The sequence below is a fragment of the Macrobrachium nipponense genome, chromosome 4, assembly GCF_015104395.2.
Source record: "Macrobrachium nipponense isolate FS-2020 chromosome 4, ASM1510439v2, whole genome shotgun sequence".
NCBI lineage: Eukaryota > Metazoa > Arthropoda > Malacostraca > Decapoda > Palaemonidae > Macrobrachium > Macrobrachium nipponense.
In genome coordinates this window covers 47,180,507-47,203,557 of record NC_061100.1, presented here as the reverse complement: position 1 = coordinate 47,203,557, position 23,051 = coordinate 47,180,507, and the positions used below count along the sequence as shown (strand labels likewise).

At 36.4% G+C, this 23,051-nt stretch overlaps 1 protein-coding gene across 1 annotated transcript in view; it reads right to left on the bottom strand.

Annotated features, from left to right (window-relative positions):
• LOC135210910 (gamma-aminobutyric acid receptor subunit rho-1-like) overlaps positions 1–23,051 on the bottom strand; it is a 44,064-nt gene that overhangs the window by 14,866 nt on the left and 6,147 nt on the right. Inside the window, exons 2-5 of the mRNA XM_064243861.1 lie at positions 6,613–6,695; positions 4,794–4,879; positions 3,088–3,158; positions 137–375 (exon numbers count right to left, since the gene is read on the bottom strand). Of these exons, the coding sequence (XP_064099931.1) occupies positions 137–375; positions 3,088–3,158; positions 4,794–4,879; positions 6,613–6,644 (428 nt within the window). The 5' untranslated portion in view covers positions 6,645–6,695. The remainder of the gene's footprint in view (positions 1–136; positions 376–3,087; positions 3,159–4,793; positions 4,880–6,612; positions 6,696–23,051) is intronic.

Genomic DNA, 23,051 nt, shown 5'->3' with positions numbered 1-23,051 from the left:
CATTTCAAGAGAAGTGACACATCTCGTTCACATGTGTAGACAAAGTAGTACCCACCTTGAATAAAGCAAACAAAATTATTTCTAATATATTTAGCCATATTAAATTGCAAAACCAACGAGACGAAAATCCGCTCACATCGACGAAAATGCTATCGAGTGATCCTCGCTGATTCTGACCCCTTCGATATCCCTAATCATGTCGAAGGAGCTGATGTCCACCGCCTCGTGGATGTAGAGGTCAGGGAGCCAGATTTTCTTCAGGATCGAGGAATGCACAGGTACCGTAGCTCTGGGACTGAGGAGGGTCATGTTCTGGGGGAGAATCAGGCGTGGTTCGACCCATCGCATTTTGAAGTACATCGCCAATAATACTGTCTGTAATGAAAAGAAGGATTAATGCTATGGTCAACATGAATCATTCGTTTTGATTAGTGCTATACTACTATCAGAAATAAATGACAGGATAAAGAGAGAATAACACTAACGTGAAAGGGTAAGAGAAACTCCATGATAGCAATTTGTTAGTGCGAAGTTTAACTACGTTGTTGACTCAGGTTTTTGTGGCAGTAACTCTTAAGGCCCGTCCACACGGTTGAGCTTTGCTCGACGAACGATATGACGTCAGAGCGGAGAAGCAGAGATAAGGTTCTAAATTTTCCCGCTTCCGAGTCACATCCAACAAAGTTTGTCGGGCTAAGCTCGAGCGTGTGGATGAGTCATCGTTTTTCTCAAATACTTTCAAACTAATTATTTGATCGAAATGGTACTTTTAATACAGTGTACAAGACACCTCGACCTAATATTTGGTAATATAATGCACTCATAAATGGTGTTAGTTACGGCATTTGCTCTTGACTTAAAAGGTGTTGCCAAGCATTGCCAACCAATGCTTTCGAACACGTCCTTTATCCCCATCCCGTACCTCCCTCCCTCCCTCTAACCCCTCTTCATCCCACCCTCAAAACACTTCCCGTCTCCTACCCCCACACCCCTTCCTAGCCTATCATATTATATTAAGTAAACTTGAATGTAATAACAATTGTTGTTGGTTTTTTTTTTTTTGTAGAATCTGTGTTCATTTATCTATTGTTATTGTGTTTTTTAAATCATATAAATGGGAGATGGCTAAAGAATGTATGACCATCAACCCTGTTCACTACGGTCTCCTCACTTCCCCTAAATCCCCCAGGTAGGAGCAACAGCTTTGTCTACTTCCTATATGCTCAGCAGGTGAATTGCCGTAGAGAAAAAAAAAAATAGAAAATGGGTATAATTTGGGGAAAACTACTATCATAATATCATTGTATGTATGTGTTTCTCTATTCATATCATACTACAATTTAGTTTCTACTAACCTAACGCCAGTAATACCTATGTAATTCTTTACCGTACAGAGTTTAGTAGTGAGTTTCATGCCGCTTGAATTATATTGGTACTCATCAATATGTGTTACCTATTACCCTATTTTCAGGAATTTAACAGGTTTCTTTTTTTTTCTTTTTTTTTTTTGTTATAAAAAGGGTATCCAGTTTTCGCCTCATTCATAATCAGTTAAGAAATCAATTTCCGTGTGTCTTTTACAGGGTTGTACTATTTTTGCAGTATCGGCAAACTGTCATAGTCGCTCGTTTTTGGTTCCTTGACGGCAAGAGGCCAAAAATGCTAGTGATGTATGTTTATCAAAAGATTTCATCCCTTATATAATAAGAATATACTTGTTGCTTATGAATTTTGAATGAGTATATAAAGATGAAAATTAATGTTGTTTGATCTAAACACTTTCCCAAGTGATATTTTTTCATTGATATATATATATGATATTATATATATATATATATATATATATATATCTTATATATATATATATATATATATACTTATATATGAATATATATTATACTCCAAGGTTGAAATATAAAGTAATAGATATGATAGAGAAATAGATACATTGATAGATTGACTGACAAACATGCGAGTGCTTTGTGCGTGAGTGCATTATGAAAATTCATTTACCGAGACAATTCCTTAATCAATTGTCAGCTTTCTCCATTTAGTATAGGGTTTGGAGTTGTCTTGCAAACGCATTTCTGCAACGATGCCGACAAAGTAACATGGCGGCCATGACAGCGAAGAAAAATCCGTCTTCATCAATTACGCAGTGAATGCTTACAGTGCGAGCGAGTGCTGCAGCCGACAGACAACCAACCCCTTAGCATTACGGTATTACCCGACATTCCAAGGATACTATAAACAAATACGTTGGGAAAAATTAACCATTATTATGATTAATTACGTAAAAATTCGCTATCCTTTTCTTTAGGAACTCTCCAATGATCTGCTGGTAATGAAAAATATCATGGAAAACAGTAGTTCATTCCATGTTGTGAATTCCAGCGGTAAAGAAAAAGTGAGAGAAAAGAAAGGGATGGGGGATCGCGGAGTTCGATTCTGTAATACAGTCCTGCTGACTCATGCGACTTTGCCTTAGAAGACTTAAAATATTTGTCATGTGTTATACGTTCCAGTACTTACATCTTTAATTTATATTATCCTCATTTTATCTATGACATCAACCATCTTTATGCATTTTCTTTATGAATATATTTTTGTATACCGACAATTCTTAGAAAGAAATTCTTAAGGTCTATCCACGGGATTGGTGGTACTACTGATTTCGGGATCGACACACTATTTGCTTGGAGCTACAGTAACGCACAAAGTTAGTAGTTATTAATGCCCGCTTTCTCTTCTCTTCCAAACCTCTTTGCTTGTTCCAAAATGTCAAGGCCCTTATATTAATCTTTTAATTTTGTCTTCATAACACTCGCACTTTTTGATAAATGAAATTGGCCGTCCTCTTACACTTCCGATTGCGCAATGTTATCATATGTATACCTACTCAGGAGGGAACTTTTTAATGACTACTAGCAGACATTTTAAGGTTACAGAAAACTACAAAGTTCTACAGAGAATGTGTGGTCAGCTTTTTCATAGCCGTGATTACAATAACAACGCAACCATTCAAGTCTCATTACCAGTGCATAAAAAAAAAATAATAATAACTTTTCACGAGCAAATCTAACTTACCATATCTCTAAAATTGACGTCGAAGATCCCCTTTATGCTGTAGCTGACTCCAACTGTAATTGGTTTTCCATCTGTAATTGGAATAAAGTTCTGTCGATGAGAGATAAACTGGACCACTGGAAAACCAATAGTTTAAGTTGTTAGCAACCCTACTCTTCTCTAGATGAGTCTTACTTATCTAACCTCAATATGTCACCAATATCTTACTCATGACATCACCACTGTTTTACACAATAACATTAAGAAGTTTCAGAATGGTAAAAGGGTGTGATTACGATACAAAAAATAGCAATTGTACGATCACCGAGATTAGAACAATTGTTTTTTTTTTTTCTGCGTCTAAGTGAAATTTGGTCAAATTTCACTCTATGAAAGGCGGTCATCTGGTTTTATTCAAACACCTGCAGTGATGATGACTAAAATGTTGTCTGTGGACAAATGTAATTATATAATGGCAATGATTCTTAACCTAATAGCTGCATTGTCTGCGATAATAAACTTTTGTCGCACCCTATTCACACTTTAATCAGGAAACTCAAAGATTATGTCCATGATCTTTGCTTCAATGAATAGGAAATATAAGGTAGATCCAAAATGAAGCGAAAGCTTGGGGGAAAATCGGCCTAGGAAAGATTGGTTAACATAGAAAACCAGAGAAGAAATTGATAATTTTCTATATAAAGATCTAGCTGCCAAATTTGTTTACTCAAGAAGAATAATGTCAACTTCTTTGTGACATTTGTGATTTTTCCGTTCAAAATTGTTTGTGCTTTTATAAAGTGCTTACATCCTGGTTGAACTTTTCTCTAATGGCACGGAAAATGTCATAATTATCATGCTAAGCCAACTGTCAACACTTGGTAGCTAGATGGTGATTGACTGATTGTGAGCTATCTGGCGTCCCAAGCTTGATAGAATGTTAGTAGGGATGAGAGAGGACGAAGAGCAGTCACGAATTTGGTTGGTGATGAGTTGGCATAACCTGATGCAAACAGGATTCGGGTAAACAGCCCAGTAGTACTGCAATGCGTTTGCACTGTATGCAAGTGCTTGGTAAATAGAATGAGCAATGGATTTTGTTACACTGGTTAACAATAAATTCGAGTTGCTTTTCGAAAGTAAGTTCTTTAGAGAGCTTTCACAGTTTTCCAGACATCCCAGGTTCACAGACGTCCGAAAGATTTGACTCTCTGCCAACCGACTTTCTTAGAAAACGTAATGTTTGCAAGAACGAGCCTAGTTGCGCGTTCTGTTGTGTTCCAGGTCGTGTCCGGTAGTTTCCACTCTGAACCGGTTATCGTGCTTATGCTGATACTCGCTAAGCAGCCAAGTGGCAAGACGGTCATGAGCGCAATTGATTCACTTCGAGTTTTACGACATGCAGTTCTTTTAAAGCGTATACTCCAGCATTTTAAAAGAACTTTGTTTATTCGTTCATTTCAGCTCCGGCTTAACAGTGTTATTGTTTCACAAAATTTCCATGTTCATTCTCATTCCTTTCCTCACCTTTTGCCTTTGACCTCGCTTGACATTTTCAGTTCTTCATTCAAGTTCATTTTTTCTTGAAAGAACTTATTTCATTTCCCGTTTCATTCCTTTGTTATTTATTTCCCTCCTAATCATTAACTTTAAACTGTGTTTTATTCTTGCAAATGTAACCTGGTAACCATTGATAGTTAGACCAGAACGGTCAACTAAAGTTTTACCTTCACGAATGGGTTCTTTTGTGATGTCGTAGTCTGGCGGCAGCAACTCGGCGATGTCGAGCTTAGCACTTGAACAGGTTAAGCACCTGAAAAAATATGAATTTTTGAACAGGTTTTTGATGGGAAATAAGGGCATCCATGAGTACTCTCTCTCTCTCTCTCTCTCTCTCTCTCTCTCTCTCTCTCTCTCTCTCTCTCTCTCTCTCTCTCTCTCTCTCTCTCTCTCTCATATGCCACAGAAAACCTAAATAATGGTGTATGATTTGATCATTAAAAAATAAAAAAAATAATTTTCAATCAGAGTAATTACCTTTTATTATTAACTCTGTCGGCTATTGCTTTAGTAACTACTCCATCATTCGCTACAAACTACATTTCCAGGACTTAAATATCATTATTAGCATGGTAATTTTAGCATCAGAACTGGCCGAACTGGGAAAATATTCTTACACCAATGTGTTATGATAGGTCCCTAGTATTACCAAAATGAAAAAAAAAGTGAAAAATAAAGACTATTCCGGACCCCATAGCAAACTTTTTAATTAAAGGGGCAAAAACCTTCCCGAAATCGCGATTTCTTTTACATTTTCGCGTTAAACTCCGACACTATGCATTTTATCGAAAACATTTATCATATATGAAATTAAACTAGATTAAATTACCTTTCTAATAATATATACTGATGTATAGTTTGTGGTATAAGTATAGCACCCGTGATTCGACAAAGGTTGACCTTAAAACCCTGAAAATACATTTTTTCCGAATTTTGTCTTTCAACCCTTCTAATAGGCATTTTCTAAAAATAGCTTCGCTGCACTATTAATATAGAACATTGATTCTGTATAATGTTGTATAATAATGCATATTTTACTCAGTTTGTGAAGGTTTTAAAAATGTTCCAAATGAAGTTCCATAATTACATTACTTACACGATTTCTAATCTGAGAATTCGCTGTGGTCAAAATTACTATAATCTTGTTCATATAAATTGTTATTTCAAGTACGGAAAACATTTTGATTTATCTCATATATCGAACGTGAAAGTAGCGCACTTACGGAACACATTGGTGCACGAATCATTAGTTACAAAATTCTTTTCCCGGTTCGACCCTTAGATCCCCTTCCCATATTGATTCGGAGCCATTTGCAGCGAGGTAGTTCAGTAGTAATTTTATATGTGTATTTTAGTGGCACATGGTTCCATTCACCACCGAGTTACCCGTAAGTGATCACTATGTATAATTAATTGTTCTATAACCCCGTGCGTGTGTGTGGGTGGGTGTGGTGTGATGTGTGTAGTGTGTGTGTGTGATTGGTGTGTGGTGTGTGTGTAGTGTGTGTGTGTGTGTGTGTGTGTGTGCTGCCTTCCACACCATGAGTTCGATTTTAAGATATGCTACTTTCTTTTCGTTTGCTTATTTATTTTTCACGGTATTTATTCATCCATGTACTTCAATATTTATATATCTTATTTGCTCCTAATTGTATTGATTCACTTCTAGCACCATCTTCTTCTGTACCCTGCTGTCTGTAGAAGCTTCCTAGCCAATAGAACTCCGACTCGGCAATCTCCTAATCAGGTCCAATGGACGAAATCATTTTTCCCTCTTGGGATTCACTGGGACTTTAGGAACAACAGTGACTATGATCGAAGTAGTTTGGTTTATGCTACATCCGTTCTATTCTTGAAATATAAAATAGATTGCATATATATTTCAGGTTTTGCAGGCATTTTGGTTATCTTCATTTTTATCTTACAAAGAAATAGTTGAGAAAATGATTATTCAAGAGATTTAAACCACATTCGGTGGATACTTACAAGAAAGATGTGAGAATCCGAGGAATCAACATTTTCACGGCTTATCGCTCCTCGAAGACCATTTGAACGACTGGAACTAGAACCTGTAACATACAATTGCACTGAATGAAATACAAACTCATAAATCCGCATGATTTTCCTTATTTGTTCAACAAAAGACCCCTAACATTCAGTTTCACTAAACGCAAAGGCCAGTTGCATTCCAGCCTGGTGCCATAGTCTAGCCTGGGCCTGAAGGAGAAAAATGATACTCCAGCCCGGAGGAAGCTGCAGATTCCCAAAGTAAGGTGGAGGGACACAAGACGTGGGGAAAACTGAAACAGCATGAGAATTCCGAATCTTAAGTCATTTATTGCAGATTGATGGCATCTTGCACTTTTGAGAGATTTAATTCAGTGAAAATTCATGCTGAAATAGGTTAGTATTTTAGATTTGAAGTCCTTCGTTACTAGAAAATGTTTCTCTTCTTGTTCGAGCTTCTTATTTTTAAGAGAAAAGTTTATCCTGATCCAACACGCAGCCATCTGATTCAGCTTACGTTTTAAACTATCATTTTGTCGAGGTGTAATATTTTACTGTCAATACTTTTGTGAAAATCTTGAGTGAAACAAACATCGATCGGTATTTTACGTATTTGTTGCTTTCACGGGTAAATTATATGTATCCGCTCATATTACGTATGAATGATTCATGAGGAACCCTAATTACCCAACAATTCTAGCCCCCATGACACATTTCCCTCCTTTGATAGCGAATGTGAAGAAACGCAGTTAAGTAGTGATGATACTAGATACACACACTAAACTATTATCAAAATAAGTTTAATTGCTTTTATATACTATTAATTGTTACTGACAACGATATTTCTGAAACTAGACGACCGCTCGACCTTCCATGATCACACCCTGGTTCCCCTACCTGCTTTCGTGACACCATACTGGTCGCTATTGATTTAACCTAAATTGCGTTTGCTGCTGGTGCGGAATGGTAGTCATACATTCGTAAACATTCTCAGTGTACAAACACACTAGGCAGAAGGAGCATTAAGATAATGGTTTGCCACAAAGGAAAAAAAGTGGTCTCTGACACACACTTGCTATACCTGATGAATCAAGGGTGACCCGTCTCTGCTGAATACTTAGGCAACCTCATACGTACACAGAAGGTTCATCAGCAACGTATCGAACCCCCTACAATCACTAATGCTATTTACTTATATCTACATATACGTTCGTGCCTTCTGGATATTAAGGCCCTATCCTTTTCATGCCATCTTTCACGCGCTCTGTCCAGCTCCTTTCAAGGTCCTCATGTCTTCCTTCCTCCTTGAGCCGTAACTAAAAGTTTTTTTTTTTTTTTTTTAATTTGGGGGGAGGGGTGCAGGGAGGCGGTTCCGCCTCGGACGGCACTCTCGCACCTTTTGAGCAGGTCTGGTCTGGCATAATTCTATTTTTATAAGCTTATTTCTTCTGGTCGGAACACCGGACAGCGATTTATCGACTCTGCTGTTGGACTTTGATGTTGTTATTAGCGAATTGGTATCAACAGAGCTCGTAGGGTTTCGTTGTAAATCTGCTGTGTTGGTTTTGGTTTAGCTTTATGAAATAAAATAAATTGTTGAGGTGTCGAGGCTTAAAATGTACGCTTATATTTTCACCACTTGAGTACTTTTTAGCACGGGAATGGGCCGGCACTTTCAGAGTCCGCTCCGGGCGCCACTAACTCTACTTATATTACGTCACTGTTATTTTACATAAGTACTTTGAAGCTTTTGTACGACATTTCCTCCACGACTGAGGAATCTCAAATGGCCCTGATCCAACCTTCCACCCATGCTAACCTTTCAGTTTTTTTAATGGTACATAAACTACGAAAAAAAAAAAATCTCGGCAGCTATACTTCACATTCATAATGGAAACTGACTCAACAAGCCATACATTCCTACCTTTAGCTTCCAGACACACTTCAAGTCTCTTTCCAGTCTTTTGCACACATTCTGCTACTTTTCTAGCAGTGCCTATTTGTGGCTCATTTGATTTCATTATAACTGCTACCATACGGCTTCCTTCATTCCAGCGTCTATATTAATTAAGATTTCAATGAGCCATTTTCCAGGTTACCATTTTCCCTCCTAATCATGCTCATATTTCTTCACAACTTTCTCTTCTTGCAAACGCTCACATTTTTTCATTAGTTCCTAAAGTTTGTCTTAGCTTCGCCCAATCAGCAATGTATCATTGGTAAGAGTCAAATAGCTATTCCACACTCCATTTATTATCCTTTTTGCAATAACACAACCTTCATCTATTTCTACGTCCTTTCCTCTTACCATGAGGACGTAAGACACGCTCGCTCTCACTTACATTCACACCAGACCAGCCATTCTTCCAGCTACGTAACCTACCACGTGCTGCACTTACTTCTTGACAGTTGTTCTTGGCTATTTATTTTCTATATTCCATACGTTCTCCATTCTTCCTGCATTACTTCTCTATCGACTCTTCGTCATGACTTTTCCTAAAAACATCCGAATCGGGACCTATTCCTTGTCCGAACCAAACCTGGTCTTCCCGTATCAGTGCCTTGTCATTTGTCTGAGTTGCTCAGTCACCTTTCTTGTTATACAAACTAGGTTCATGCCTCTAGGATTCTTACATACTGAGTTTTGTCCGTTGGTCGTATTCACACGCACGCGCACACACACACACACACACACACACACACACACACATATATATATATATATATATATATATATAGATATATAATATATATATATATATATTTATATATATATATTAATATATATATATATATATATATATATATATATATATATATATATATATATATATATATATATATATATATATATATTATATATATATATATATATATATATATATATTATATAATATAATATATATATATATATATATATATATATATATATATATATACACACACACGCAGCACACACACACACACACACAATACATATAGTATATATATATATAATATATTATAATATATTATATATATATATAATATATATATATGTGTCAACGCCGGTAAACGCCATCAACGTTGTTTCTTCAAATGTTTGTTAGCGTTGTTTCACTCCTCCTTGTAACTGCTAGTGGTAGAATGAACCCCGTGCAATGGTTTATAGCCCCTAGCTAAAAATATTTAATTGGTCCTTGCTGCGCCTCTCATATTCTATTTAGTGGGCAGCTTTGTTTTTTATTAGGAGCAGGATCAGTGTCAAATCTTGAAGCTTTTTATGTAGGTAGTTACCAGTGATCATTATACAGTAAACTTTGAAGGCGATCATATTAGTTGGGCAGTGGAATCTCCAAAGCAAGTCATATTGATTCTTAAAAACAAGTAGGTAGAGAAAATAGAGAGAAACTAATTAAAATGATTCCACATTATTCAGTCATTTATTACTGATAATTATCGCTTTGCATTATATTTACTTAGTGAATTTGCATTAAAACAATTTATAATGAAAGTAAACACTTGGTGACAGATTCCAAGCTTTATTCAACACATTACCAAACTACCATATCTGTAACAGAAAAACAGACAACAATAACTAACAACATTCATGCACACATGAACACAAGCACATAACTTATGACAATTATGCTACATGCTACCACAAATAAAACTACTACATTCTCCCCTCCTAGAAAAATTCACTGTTAAACTATACAAATGTATTGGTTTAATCCCATCCGTAGCGATCAGGAGGCCTTGACACACGAGTGGATCTTCTTAGCTCAGTGGGCTCACTGGGCACATGAGAATCACGGTTATCATGAGTTTGTGAACTGTCATGAGTTTGTGCATCCTGCACTTCAGGTGTAACATGAGTTTGTGCATCCTGCACTCCAGGTGTATTTGGGGACTCCATCTCTCTTAACGATTCAACCTGGTGTACAGGAATCATTGCACCCTCAGGACTTGGAGCTAAGTCACGAGTAGACACAGTTGATTCTCTTCCGTCTGGATATTTGACATTTGCATACATTGGGTTTGCATTCATGAGTTGAACCTGATCAGTTAACGGTTCATGTTTGCTAGACCTAACATGTCGCAATAGTACGGGTCCGGAAGTCAAAAGCCATGATGGTAAAGTATTTCCAAGACTAGAGCGACGCTGAAACCTAAAGAAACGTTCATGAGGGGTTTCATTGGTTGCTGTACATAAGAGCGACCTAACTGAATGCAAAACCTCAGGAAGTACTATCTCCCAGTGTTGAGTCTTCAAGTCACGAGTTTCAAGTATTAAACGAATAGATTTCCAAATAATACCATTGTATCTCTCAACCTGGCCGTTCCCCATCGGATGATAAGGTGTCGTTTTGCTTGTTGCAACCCCTTTCTGAGAAAGGTACATTTTCAGTTCCTGGGACATGAAAGAAGGACCTTGATCTGAATGAATAAAACTAGGCATTCCACAAAGGCAAAACATAGATTCAAGACATTTGATCACTGTTTTAGAATGCATGTTTGGACAGGGAAACACAAAGGGGAAACGTGAATACTCGTCAATAACCGTAAGAATGTACTTGTTGTTCGTGGTAGAGGGCAGAGGCCCCTTGAAATCAATACTAAGACGTTCCATTGGCTGGGTGGCCTTTATGAGGACTCCTTTTCCTGGACGATGGAATTGCGGTTTTTGTTGTGCACAGATTTTACAAGAAGCACACACACTTTTCACGTCATCTGTTGAAAGTGGGGAGGTTTTGGATCGCACAAAGTGCAAAAGACGAGTGACCCCAGGATGGCAGAGGTTCTCGTGGATGTCAGTGAGATTCGACATTAAAGAAATAGAACAACAATAGGCACGAGTCAGGGTGTCCGGTGCAAAATTCTGTTTCCCAGGACGATACTGTATGGCAAGGTCTAAAGCTTGCTGTATGGTATAGCTGTACGATGCCAGCTCCAACCTCCACTCTCGTATCTTGTTATTCTTTATTTTAGTTCTCTTCCTGCTGTCTAACAGACACAACCGATTTCACTTCATTGAGGGTAAGCTTCCGTTTCCGAACCACCTCCAAGAACTTTTGAACGTTTTCATCATGTTCAGCCTGAGTTAATCCACCTACAGTAATATTATCTAGATATGGAAAAGTATCTTTGAGGTTCTCATCTTCAACTAGTTTGTCCATAGCTCTTTGGAATGCAGCTACACCATTCGTGACACCAAATGGAATCCTACAAAACTGAAACAATTTCCCTGCACCCTCAAAAGCAGTGTACTTCCTTTCACTCTCTTTAATGCTGATTTGGTGATATGCACTCTTTAAGTCAAATGTGGAGAACACCTTATATTTTGCAAGGTCATGCACCATATCCTCTATCCTTGGGAGGGGGTATGCATCTAGTTCTGTGTATTGGTTAATGGTCTGGGAATAATCAATGCAAAGTCTCTTTTTGTGCCTGCCAAGTGGATCTTTGACTACTACAACCTGTGCTCTCCAAGGGGTTATACTTGGCTCAATGATACCTTCAGATAGTAAATGTGATATTTGGTCTTTTACAAACAGCTGGTCATCCTGGCTATAGTGTCTAGATTTAACTGCAATGGGTTTACACTGTTAAGGCAAGTTTGGAAACTATGACGGTTCATCGATATCAGCTGTTGCTAATACACAGACAGGTTTGGCTCTAGTTATCTTTAAACTTGGTTTATTCCCTCCATATTGAAAAGTTGCGCTCTGGTGTTGCTTTTGAAAGTCATAACCTAAGATAACATCACAACATAAATCCTTCAGAACCCCGAGCTGGATACGAGGATATCTCTGACCAAGATGCACTAAGGCTGCTTTAACAAACCCAGGGGAACTAGTATTTAAAGATTTTGATGCCATTGAGACTGCTGTACCTACAGGAACTATTGTCAAATTTAGTTTCTGTGCTACTTCCTCACGTATAAAACTATCTGAGCCACAAGAATCAATTAGTGCCTTCAATGAATGGCCATTTACAGTGATGTTTGTAAAAGACCAGATATCACATTTACTATCTGAAGGTATCATTGAGCCAAATAGGACAATATCTAGCTCATAGTTTACCAAACTTTTCACTAAAGATGTAAATTTTCTTGGTCCGCCTTTTAGCTGGATCAGCATTTTCCTTTTCCTATAGAGTAGAAGGTGTCCTTCAAGGCAGCGTGCTAAGTGTTACCGCATTTGCAATAGCAATCAATGGTCTGATGGATCACCTACCAACTGGGGTCCAAGGATCATTATTTTTCGGAGACTTTTCTCTCTACTGCTGCACAAACTTGGAGGAGGGTTCAGACTGCAATAAATGCAGCTTCAAAGTGAGCAGATGCTAGGGGATTTAAGATTTCACCTCATTAAACTAAAGCCATCATATTCGCACGAACTAGAAAACGAGAGGCGAAACCAGCCCTACTCTGAAAAGACAATATATCTCTCACCTTATGAAGTTAAGCTTCTTGGGGGCGGTATTTGATAAGAAACTTACCTTTGGTCCTCGCATAAATGACCTCGCCAACAGTTGAACAATCGCTGATTATAAGGAAGGTAATATCACATTTTGATTGGGGAGCAGACCGGAAAACTCTGCTAGAGCACTGTAGCTAGTGTATATGTAGACTTAGGCGTAGCCCCTCTTTCAAGCCGCAGGGAAGAACTAAGCTTAAGGTACATATTCAAATCCTTAGCCTTTAGCAGATATCCAAATTACAATATGTAAATTCCCCAGTAGATCGGTCAGCAAATGGACATAGACTACGCAGACCTCTCCCCTCTGGAGGTAAGACTTGAAGGAGATATTGGTATATACACAACACCAATAGCACAGGTTGCATACCCTAAATCTCCACCTTGGTAAAAATCACTAATTGACGTATGCTAAGTTGTTGGAGGGAAGAAACATATTTCCAGTGAAGACATTAGACGGGAATTTCTTCAGCATTCCCTCCAACACAGAGGGCAGAGCATACTTCCTGATGGCTTTGTCGGAGGCTGTAGTCGGCTGTGCAATAGTAGTTGTAGCAGTATTAAGAAATTATGTAATCTAGAAATGACCCACTTCCTTCCTGCTCGATATTCACGGCTGAATTATATATGCCGTTCTCGAAGCCGTAAAATATGTTCGAATATTCTGACTAGTGAACTTTTATCATCATGAAAACAGTCGGTTCCTTTCCACCACCTAGTACAAGAAGCACCGGGATGGCTGGTCCTCCTGTACTTCCGCAAGCATATCAGGGTGAGCTTTTGTTGGATACCAGTCCTGCACATGTGGTCATAAGTAGATGGGAATGAGAGAGCTGATAAGGCATGTAAACAATCGATAAGATTATATAATGAGGCATTCATAAGCCTTCCACAATCGGATATCGATTACATAATCAGGCATTCATAAGCCTTCCAAACCCTGATTTCAAGTATCTAGATAGTGAGTAGGAAGTGGCAAATTGGTTGGGAAAGCATAATTGGTAATATAAAGTTGAAGGCCGAATATGGCAGTCGTGAGATTATCCAGATTGCAGGACTAGCATTATTTTAACAAGGCTGCGCATAGGACATAAGCATGCACTTATTGCATAGTGGAGAAAGGAGACGGCCCTCAATCTGCAGTTCCTGTCAGGAAGTTTTAACCGTAAATCATTTATTAACTGATTGCCCAGTTTTCACCAAAGAAGGAAAGAGCTACCTCACTCAATGCAGGTCCAGGAGTGAGGTACTTCACGATAATAATGATATCAGTAATTTAATATTTTATAGAAAATTAAATTCTATTGCAGAATTTAACTTTTCATCTGATTTTACATAACTAATTCGAATTAAGGAATATATTTTTCTGTACATTCTTTTATCTTGATTTATAGTTTTAATGAATTTTAGCTAGATAAGTGTTTGATTTTATGCCCAGAATGTCTATAGTTGCTATAAATTAATCAATCAATCCATCTTTTAGCTGCTAAACTTTGGAATTTTCGGAAAATTCAAGCTGTCACCCTATAAGAAGAGAAATATTAGCAAAACTGACGCAGTTCCCATTACTGGTAACAAAATTATGGGAGTTGTAATACACAAGATTTGTAGCAAACTTTGCTCCTTTATCCAGGTTTTGTTACAGGACACCTCTCTCTCTCTCTCTCTCTCCTCTCTCTCTCTCTCTCTCTCTCTCACTGAAAACACCGGTTATATATATATATATATATATATATATATCCCTATATATATATATATATATATATATATATATATATATATTTCCATGTTGCGCTATTCCAGGTGACCCATATCCCAGATGGACACTGGTAGCTCAGTTTACATTTTCACTGACTGTCAGTTTGGTTAGCTTCAGGGATTGTTTAAGTCGTCATCTTGAGGTCCTTGTCACCAATTCTAACAACTTAAACGGTTTGTAAAAATATCCAAATTATAAGTATGTAAACGTTCATGCACACAGATTGGAGCTAGTACTTGCATCTAATTGACATTGTTACACTTGCAGTGAAATCAAAGAAAAGTATATTTATACAGAACACGGGCTACATGCGAGCTAATGTTCAAATCAGGTCCTTAAGTACAGGTGTGTACATTGTTTCCAAGGTGTTTCTTTGGGTCAAGGCTTTAACTCGAATTGCTGTGTCAGCCTTTGACCAGTTAATACCATGACCATAGTTAAGCCAGTGGACGGCCAGAGTTATATTTGTGTTCGCTTTTCAGTGGACGTTTTTATGTGTTTTGTTATTTACATGCCTTTAGATATTTGGCCCAAGTAAAACAAATTACATTCTGACCTGGCATACTGTATCTTTTATCAGAATCGTTCAAAGGGCTATTTTTGTTTAATATAATTTGCAATTAGTACTTATCCTACACAAACATGTGCAAGGTACAATCAAACGATACCAGTAATAATGTGTAATACGTTGTTTCAACTTCGTCCAGCACATAGTAGATGGAGTTTTCTAAAAGAAGGTTGATTGCTCCCTTCAGTCTGGATCTTTCAATCCCGATGTGGACGAGGTCCTGGGATTTCTGACGGAAGATGTTGACCTTCAAGGTTTTCTTGCTATATATAGAGTATCCCCTCCTTAGAGGCTTTGATTGTTAGCAACCCAGCAAAGTGGCATATATTCTATATTCAGACGATCTGCCAACCTCTTATATATATTGATTTCTACTCAGACCACTCTAAAATATAAAAAGGACTATTTCCCTCTGCATAAATCTAAGGGCTCAAAGAAGATGTAGTCCTGAGCATATAAGAGGCCAGCTTGCTTAAGCAGAAGAGAGTGCCACTTAATCTATGGAATCCTTTTTTTAATGGCATGAATAAAGACAAGATAATCTTTTAGATTGGCCACTTAAGAAAAATGAATTCAATAAGCAACATTTTTCGCCCAACTTTCCGTTATATAATCAAGATGTCCTCCTATTGTGAAAACTACAATTACCCTTATATTTATTTTTCTTAACAATAGGAGGACATCTTAATTACAAAAATAAATAGGTAGGAAAAAAATTTTGCTTATTGAATTTTTTTCTTAAGTGGCCAATCTAAAAGATTATCTTGTCTTTATTCATATTATTTAAAAAAAAGGATTCCATAGATTAAGTGGCACTCTCTTCTACTTGGGTAAACTGACCTTTAAGTGCTCAGAATTACATATTCTTTGAGCCCTTAGATTTTTACAGAGGAAATTGGTTATTATATTTTAGAATGGTCTGAGTAGAAATCAATATATATAAGAAGTTGGCAGATCGTCTGAATATAGAAAATATCACTTTGCTGGTTTGCTAACAATCGAAGCCTCTAAGGAAGGGGTACTCAATATATAGCAAGAAAACCTTGAAGGTCCAAATCTTCCGTCAGAAATCCCAGGACCTCGTCCACTTCGGGATCGAGAGATCTAGACTTGAAGGGATCAATCAACCTTCTTTTAGAAAACTCCATCTACTATGTGCTGAAGAAATTTGAGAAATATTTCACATATAACTGGCTCCGTTTGATTATACCTTGCACATGTTTGTGTTGGATAATAGTTGCCGTACTAGTTACAGTTAAAACTCTTGTCTGTAATGGCTTCAAAAGCCAACAAACAAAGAAGTAAAGATAACCAAATGAATCTTGGGTCCTTAATGGGTATCATACAGTCGACATATTGGTGTAGCAGAAAAATAATGGATAAAGTGTTAAGATTATTATGCAATGTCCAACTATATATGAGGAATTTTTTTTTATCCTAGCAATGATTTGAAAAGGTAGCATTTGTCTTAGCGCATGCTCTTAGTATTTAGGTTGTAAATGGATGCAGAAATCACTGGGCTTCTTCGGGAACAGAAAGAAAGGAAAAACTAGATTTCATGGAGAATGATTTATTGTTTAAGACTTGAGACGTGAAACTCGTTAGGAGGTGGAGCGCTCAATGGTTTTCTACTTCGAGGTGGTGCTTTTAGAACTGACCATTATGTTCTTGGCACTAAGATAATGAAAATATTGATATATATATATATATATATATATATATATATATATATATATAATATATATATATATATATATATATATATATATAATATATATATATATATATATATACTATATATATATATATATATATATATATATATATATATGCGTATATAATTTTTTTTTGTAATCAAAACCTCTTAGAATTTCGCAATTTAAATAAGACTGAAAAAGATTTTGGACACGACTTGAAAAGTTGAGTTTATAAAGAAGCTGATAAAAATCAGAAGTTGTTAAGGAGTCACCTTCTTGGCACGAGAAACAAATTTGAAGATGTGTTAAGAGTTCTGGGATGTGCCAGAATAGCGTGCTAAATATTCTGCATATCAGCATTTGAAATAAAAGTGCAATTGAAATATTGACTAATAAGCTTCTGAAAAAGGATTTAGTTACTTTACCTCTGAGCTGACTTGGTACAATTGATCAGGCATAAATATAAATACTCAAAGACTTGATAAATGAAATACAATATAAACTTTGTGAAGGATTTAAAACTCAGAACAAACCTGAAAGATTGTCTGATAGGTAGGGGAGTATTTACTGGGTTGAGGAAAAGTATAAGTAAGAACATAGTGAGTGTTAGGTTGGAAGTGACAAATGAGGTTTCCCAAACGCTGAAAGAATAATTACCCCTATCATAGTATACAATGCGAGGCTGCATGATAAGGTTTACTTTGATAGTTATCTACAAAATAAATAGCTAGATCTATACATAAAAATGAATCACATGTAGAGATTCTATTGGATGAAAACTTGAATTTCAACGCAGTTCTTACAGGTCGCTGTGTTCAGAATGAGGATTAAGATTATCTTCAGTATTTAGGAATTGTTAGCGTATACCAAATGAAATATGTAACAAAGAATATCTACTTAGAACTTCTGTATGTAGGTTTTGAATTTTAAGCCTGGATTACAACTAATAAAATGAAGTTATGGAGGCATAGGTTGAACATTATTGCTAAAAAGAAAAACGTCGCCACTGACTGAAATAATAAGGGAAAAGATATGTATAGCCTATTTGCGTTGGGTGGTCACTTGGCCCTACGAAACCTAGATTTGTTTAGTGTTTGATAAGCCAGATGTCGATATATATATTCTTTTTTTTCTTTCTTGTTTGCAAATTATGATTCGCTTTTTGATTTCCAAACTGGTTTAAAAGGGATAAGGTTAAAAAGAATATTAGGCCCCACACTGTTAAATCACTTTTTTCCGAGTACCCCTAAATTTAGCTTTCAAAAGCAATTTAGAAATGGTCCCTCCCACACTATCAAATTATGTAAGCATTCAAATTCAGGAGTTTGCGGATGATCTCGACAAGAATAAAAAAAGATGTAATGGGAAATGCTTTTATAGGAGTAAATAATGTTCACGGTCTCGTATTTGGATATGTAACTACTACCATATTCATGGGGGCTCGAATACTCCGAACTTATGAAACAGCATTTGATGATAATTAACAACATGTAGCGCACAAAGGACAAAGAATGGCAACGCTGTTAGGACACGGAATGTTAACCAGTAATCAGAAAGTCATAGTAGACATTAATTCCTCGATATCGTCAAAAGTATTGTATTTAGAACGCAAAGATCAATTGGCTAGAAATGGTGCCAAAGCCTATTCTTCGAATTTTACATCGGGTGGAACCTTTGGAATGTATCGTCCTGTAAGACTGCACTTTGTTTGCCAGGGTGAAGGTGGACAGGATTGTTGATGCGTACTTCACATTATTTCCGGTCCTTACCATTCTGAGGTATAATGAGAAAGATATTCCCCGTAAAGTTTTCAGTTTTAAAAGATATTTGAATGTGAACAGTAAGATATTGAGTCCAAATCTTCAGTTAGTTGCAGTTAATATCTACTAGTTATTGTAGAGGACGAAAATATACAAGAATGTAAATACATTAATAGATTTGCGTGTTTAAAAGATAGAACACTTCTGTCTAGATTCCCGAAAAAATACTGATGTTTAGAATAGGACAAACGAAGCTTATAAGTCAAAGACCTGTACTGATAAACCTCTGCAAAAGAATTTTGAGGAAATGACAAAGCTAAGAAGTTATGACTATTACAAATACCACAGACTGTTCAGTTATGTTCTTTCCAAATCATGCAACATAGAGGAGCACAGATTTTTAGCATTCTTATTTTAGATTCCAGTTGCAAATCTACGAAATGTAATAGATGCTTTGTTGCTGATTCTTGAATTTGTACGTTGTGTGTTTGTAAGCAAGAAAAAACTGATCATATTCAAATCTTTCACAGTTCTAAAAACACGAATAACAATAGTAAATAACTAAGTGGCATGCCACTATAGTAATAAGAAAAAAAATTTAAGTTAGCTATCGTAATAGTGAGACTAGTAGCATAAGCTATTAAATGCACTATTATGCACATTAATAAGGGAAAAATGGCATTAGCCACTTTCTTACTGAAAGCCTACTTTCACCGTAAGCTTTTCGATATAATTAATTTTTAAAATACGAAAGTAAAGATATCTCCTCAGCAAACCTATGTGTTTTAATAAAGGACTAAGGGAATCCGTTCAAAAAGAATCACTGGACTATCATAAATTTTCTTATTATTTTAAGAGCAACAGCAGGTAATTTACGGAGAGACCATTCTACCATACATCATACGTGACATTTATTGAGCCCACGTGACAGGAGCCTGTTTGTCAAGGGAGGCCATTAACGGGGCCAGTCCTGGGTATAACTGACACAATATTAGAGAGCAGATGGTCAGCATGATTATGCCAGCAGCTTTGTCCAATTGAGTTTAAGCTCGTCGCGAAATGGCACGATTGCTATTTTCTAGTAAAAATCTTGATCACAACAGTTGCTACGCGTGTCCGATTGTGATTTTGTCTAACATTCAAGGTTATTGATTAACTCGGGTTTTTTTTATGTAGTGAAAAAAATTAGCTTTGATGTAACAAGAGCAGAATGATTTAGCTTGTGTATCATAAGGATCTGTGACACGGTTGGTGGCCAGTTATGGCGAGGAAGTATAGTAACAGAGAACGCGTCGGAAATGGCGGTGTAGACGAGGGAAATCGAAGCCCCAGCAGTTCCAGCAGACCCTAAACACTTATGAGATGCTATTCAAGCAAGCGACATAGTCTACTCGTCGTCGACAACGATGTTTTTGTCCCAGTAATGTCCGTATCTCATCGCGATACATCTGAATGTACAAAATAACTCATTTCTGTTGGAGAAAACCACGGTGATATAACTTATTTGTGAAGAGCGAAAATGAAAGCACATGATAAATGTATGAAGTGAACCCAAATTTAGTCAGCGTAAAACTGGTCATAAAGTATGTTGTATATATAGTTTCTGCTTTAAATTACAGCAGTCAGACTGTTTATCGTGGACGAAAGTAGTTATGCGTTGTTTAGGCTTATGACGGCATTGTGGCTATTATTACAATTGCATTTATATGTATATATATATAATATATATATATATATATATATATATATATATATATATATATTATATATATTTATAATCTGCTGTAAAAGACTAAGAGAGAGAGAGAGAGAGAGAGAGAGAGAGAGAAGAGAGAGAGTAATGGCTCCCATAGTAACTATAGTATGATATAATCAAAACCATCTGACTTGCAAAATATGCTATTAACTTTTAAGCTTGACAAGGATTACTCTTTTATTTTCTCTGACGATGAGCCGTCTGTAGTGCTTTAAGTGTATACGTGATTTTCTTTTTAATCTTCTTTGGTGGTTTTGTTAGTCAGAATTATTTTTACGAGGAATTTCTGAATATTAGGAAATTTAGGGATATAAAGCTCGTTAGGTTCGGGCAGCAAGATATTGTTGATTTCCCTAACAGTTTTCAGGTTTCTGATCTTGAAACGACACCTACTCTTATAAACCATTTTTCATTTCTAAGATCATGCTGGTGGCATAATTTTGAGATCTGTGTGAAGACTCGGTCATGGGAGAAAATAGGACCAATCAGCGTTCAGAATTCGCCTGAGGCAATGACGTTATTAGCCTACCATTCTTAAGAGAGAATTTTATATCTATACTTCGAGTTTTTCCAATCAATTTATTTGCGAAAAACTTGTGTTGCCTAAATATAAGGCATTTATAAAAATTTAGTTTAATGAATCATGCAAACCGATGAAGTATAAACACTTTTGTATGAAATTTGTATGATTCATTGCACGGTTCTCGAAATTCGAATATGAGATTCGATTTGTAAGTAAACGGACGATTATTATTATTGTACCATTTCATTTACGGAAATTTGTAAATTTTTTGGTGCAATAAATTTCTCAAATGCAGGTGGAGAAAGATCTTTTAGTAGGCCTTAGTTGATCAAAAATTATCTTAGGTCTACAATGACCGAGAACCGTTTGTCAGGCATGGACCCAATTAGCACTGGAAGGGATAAAGCTGAATAATGAATTGATTTCGAAGCAGTGATCACAAGATTTAGTAAAAGAGAGTTGATCTATAATGTGTGTTTGTATTTTGCAGTATGTAGTATTCTAAATTGTTGTATGCATTCCACTGAGCATTTATAAATGGTTAGATTTTGAATTCATTTAATATTTAAACTATACTCTGTTTTTTTCCATCTGTCCATCCGCCTGTGGTGGTCGCGCATGGTAACACTGCGTCCTGGGCTTTTAAATAGTTACGCTGTGTAAGTTTGAGGTAAATAAAAGGATATCTTGGTGTACATTTGCAACTGAAAAGTGTTTTAATATACTGTATGCGAATTACACCGTTAATATTCGAAATAGGATGTTATTTAAAGCCCGGGACGCAGTGTTACCATGCGCAAACACCACAATCGGATGGACAGATGGAAAAAAACAGAGTATAGATATATGTTAAGTAAATTTGTGGTATTTAAAACTACATAAGGAGGCCTAAGAGCGCCCTTCAGATAGAGAACTCTGAGAACTCAACCAACAATATAACACTTGTACAAAAATTTCATTTCTTAACCAGTCAACAATACGCCACTTGTAACAAAAATCCCATCACTTAATCGATCAACAAAAGGGGCATCGGATAAAAGACAGAGCTAAGCATTCAAATGTCTGAAAGGTGAGTGGGATGCAGAATAGGCTCAGTTGCCTTAGTGCCAGACTTAGGCCAAATTGCACAAAAAACAAAAGCAAACAAAAACAATTTCAGAATAAGTGGATGGAAAGTAAATTCTGTTACAAGTTAAAAGCTTTCAGTTAACCTGGTATTCAACTGAATATGTATATTTGATATGAAAAGGACAGGGTAATAAAAGTGACCAGCAAAGGAGGAGAGAATGAACTAAATTTTTAGCTGTTATTACGTCTTCAAAAATCCCAGATGCAAGATTATAGGTTGTTTAATAATCTACATTTTTAAAATAAAATTATATACACAAGATATTTCAAAGACCAAATCTTGGTTGCAGGAAAAATATTTTAGACCTTCAGTATAGCCTACATATTTTTAAAGTACATTTTGATTACTTTATTGGAAAATTTGTGTATTATTCAGCTCAATAGAAACTATTTATAAGACCGAGGTAACATATAGAAACAATGCTGTGAAATACTAAGCTTTGTGTAGGCCTATGGACGTTGTCCAGGCTAACTTAATGAATTAAAAAATAAAAAACAATTTTCCCTGTCTACTCATCCAGGAATTATAGAACTATTGGCTTTTTCAGCCAGTTGCCATATCTTTCGACTCCTCAGTTACTGCATGGCCACAAGAATGTTGCAACGTCCCGAGTGAGTAGGCCTAAGGTAGAATATGAATAATTCTAGGGCAGCTCCATGGCCCTACAATTTATTGAAAGGATTTTAAAATAGCCTATCTTACTCTTTTCATGTCGCAAACGCCAAAAAATTGACAAGTTGCCGTAAATAAAAGGATACAATAATA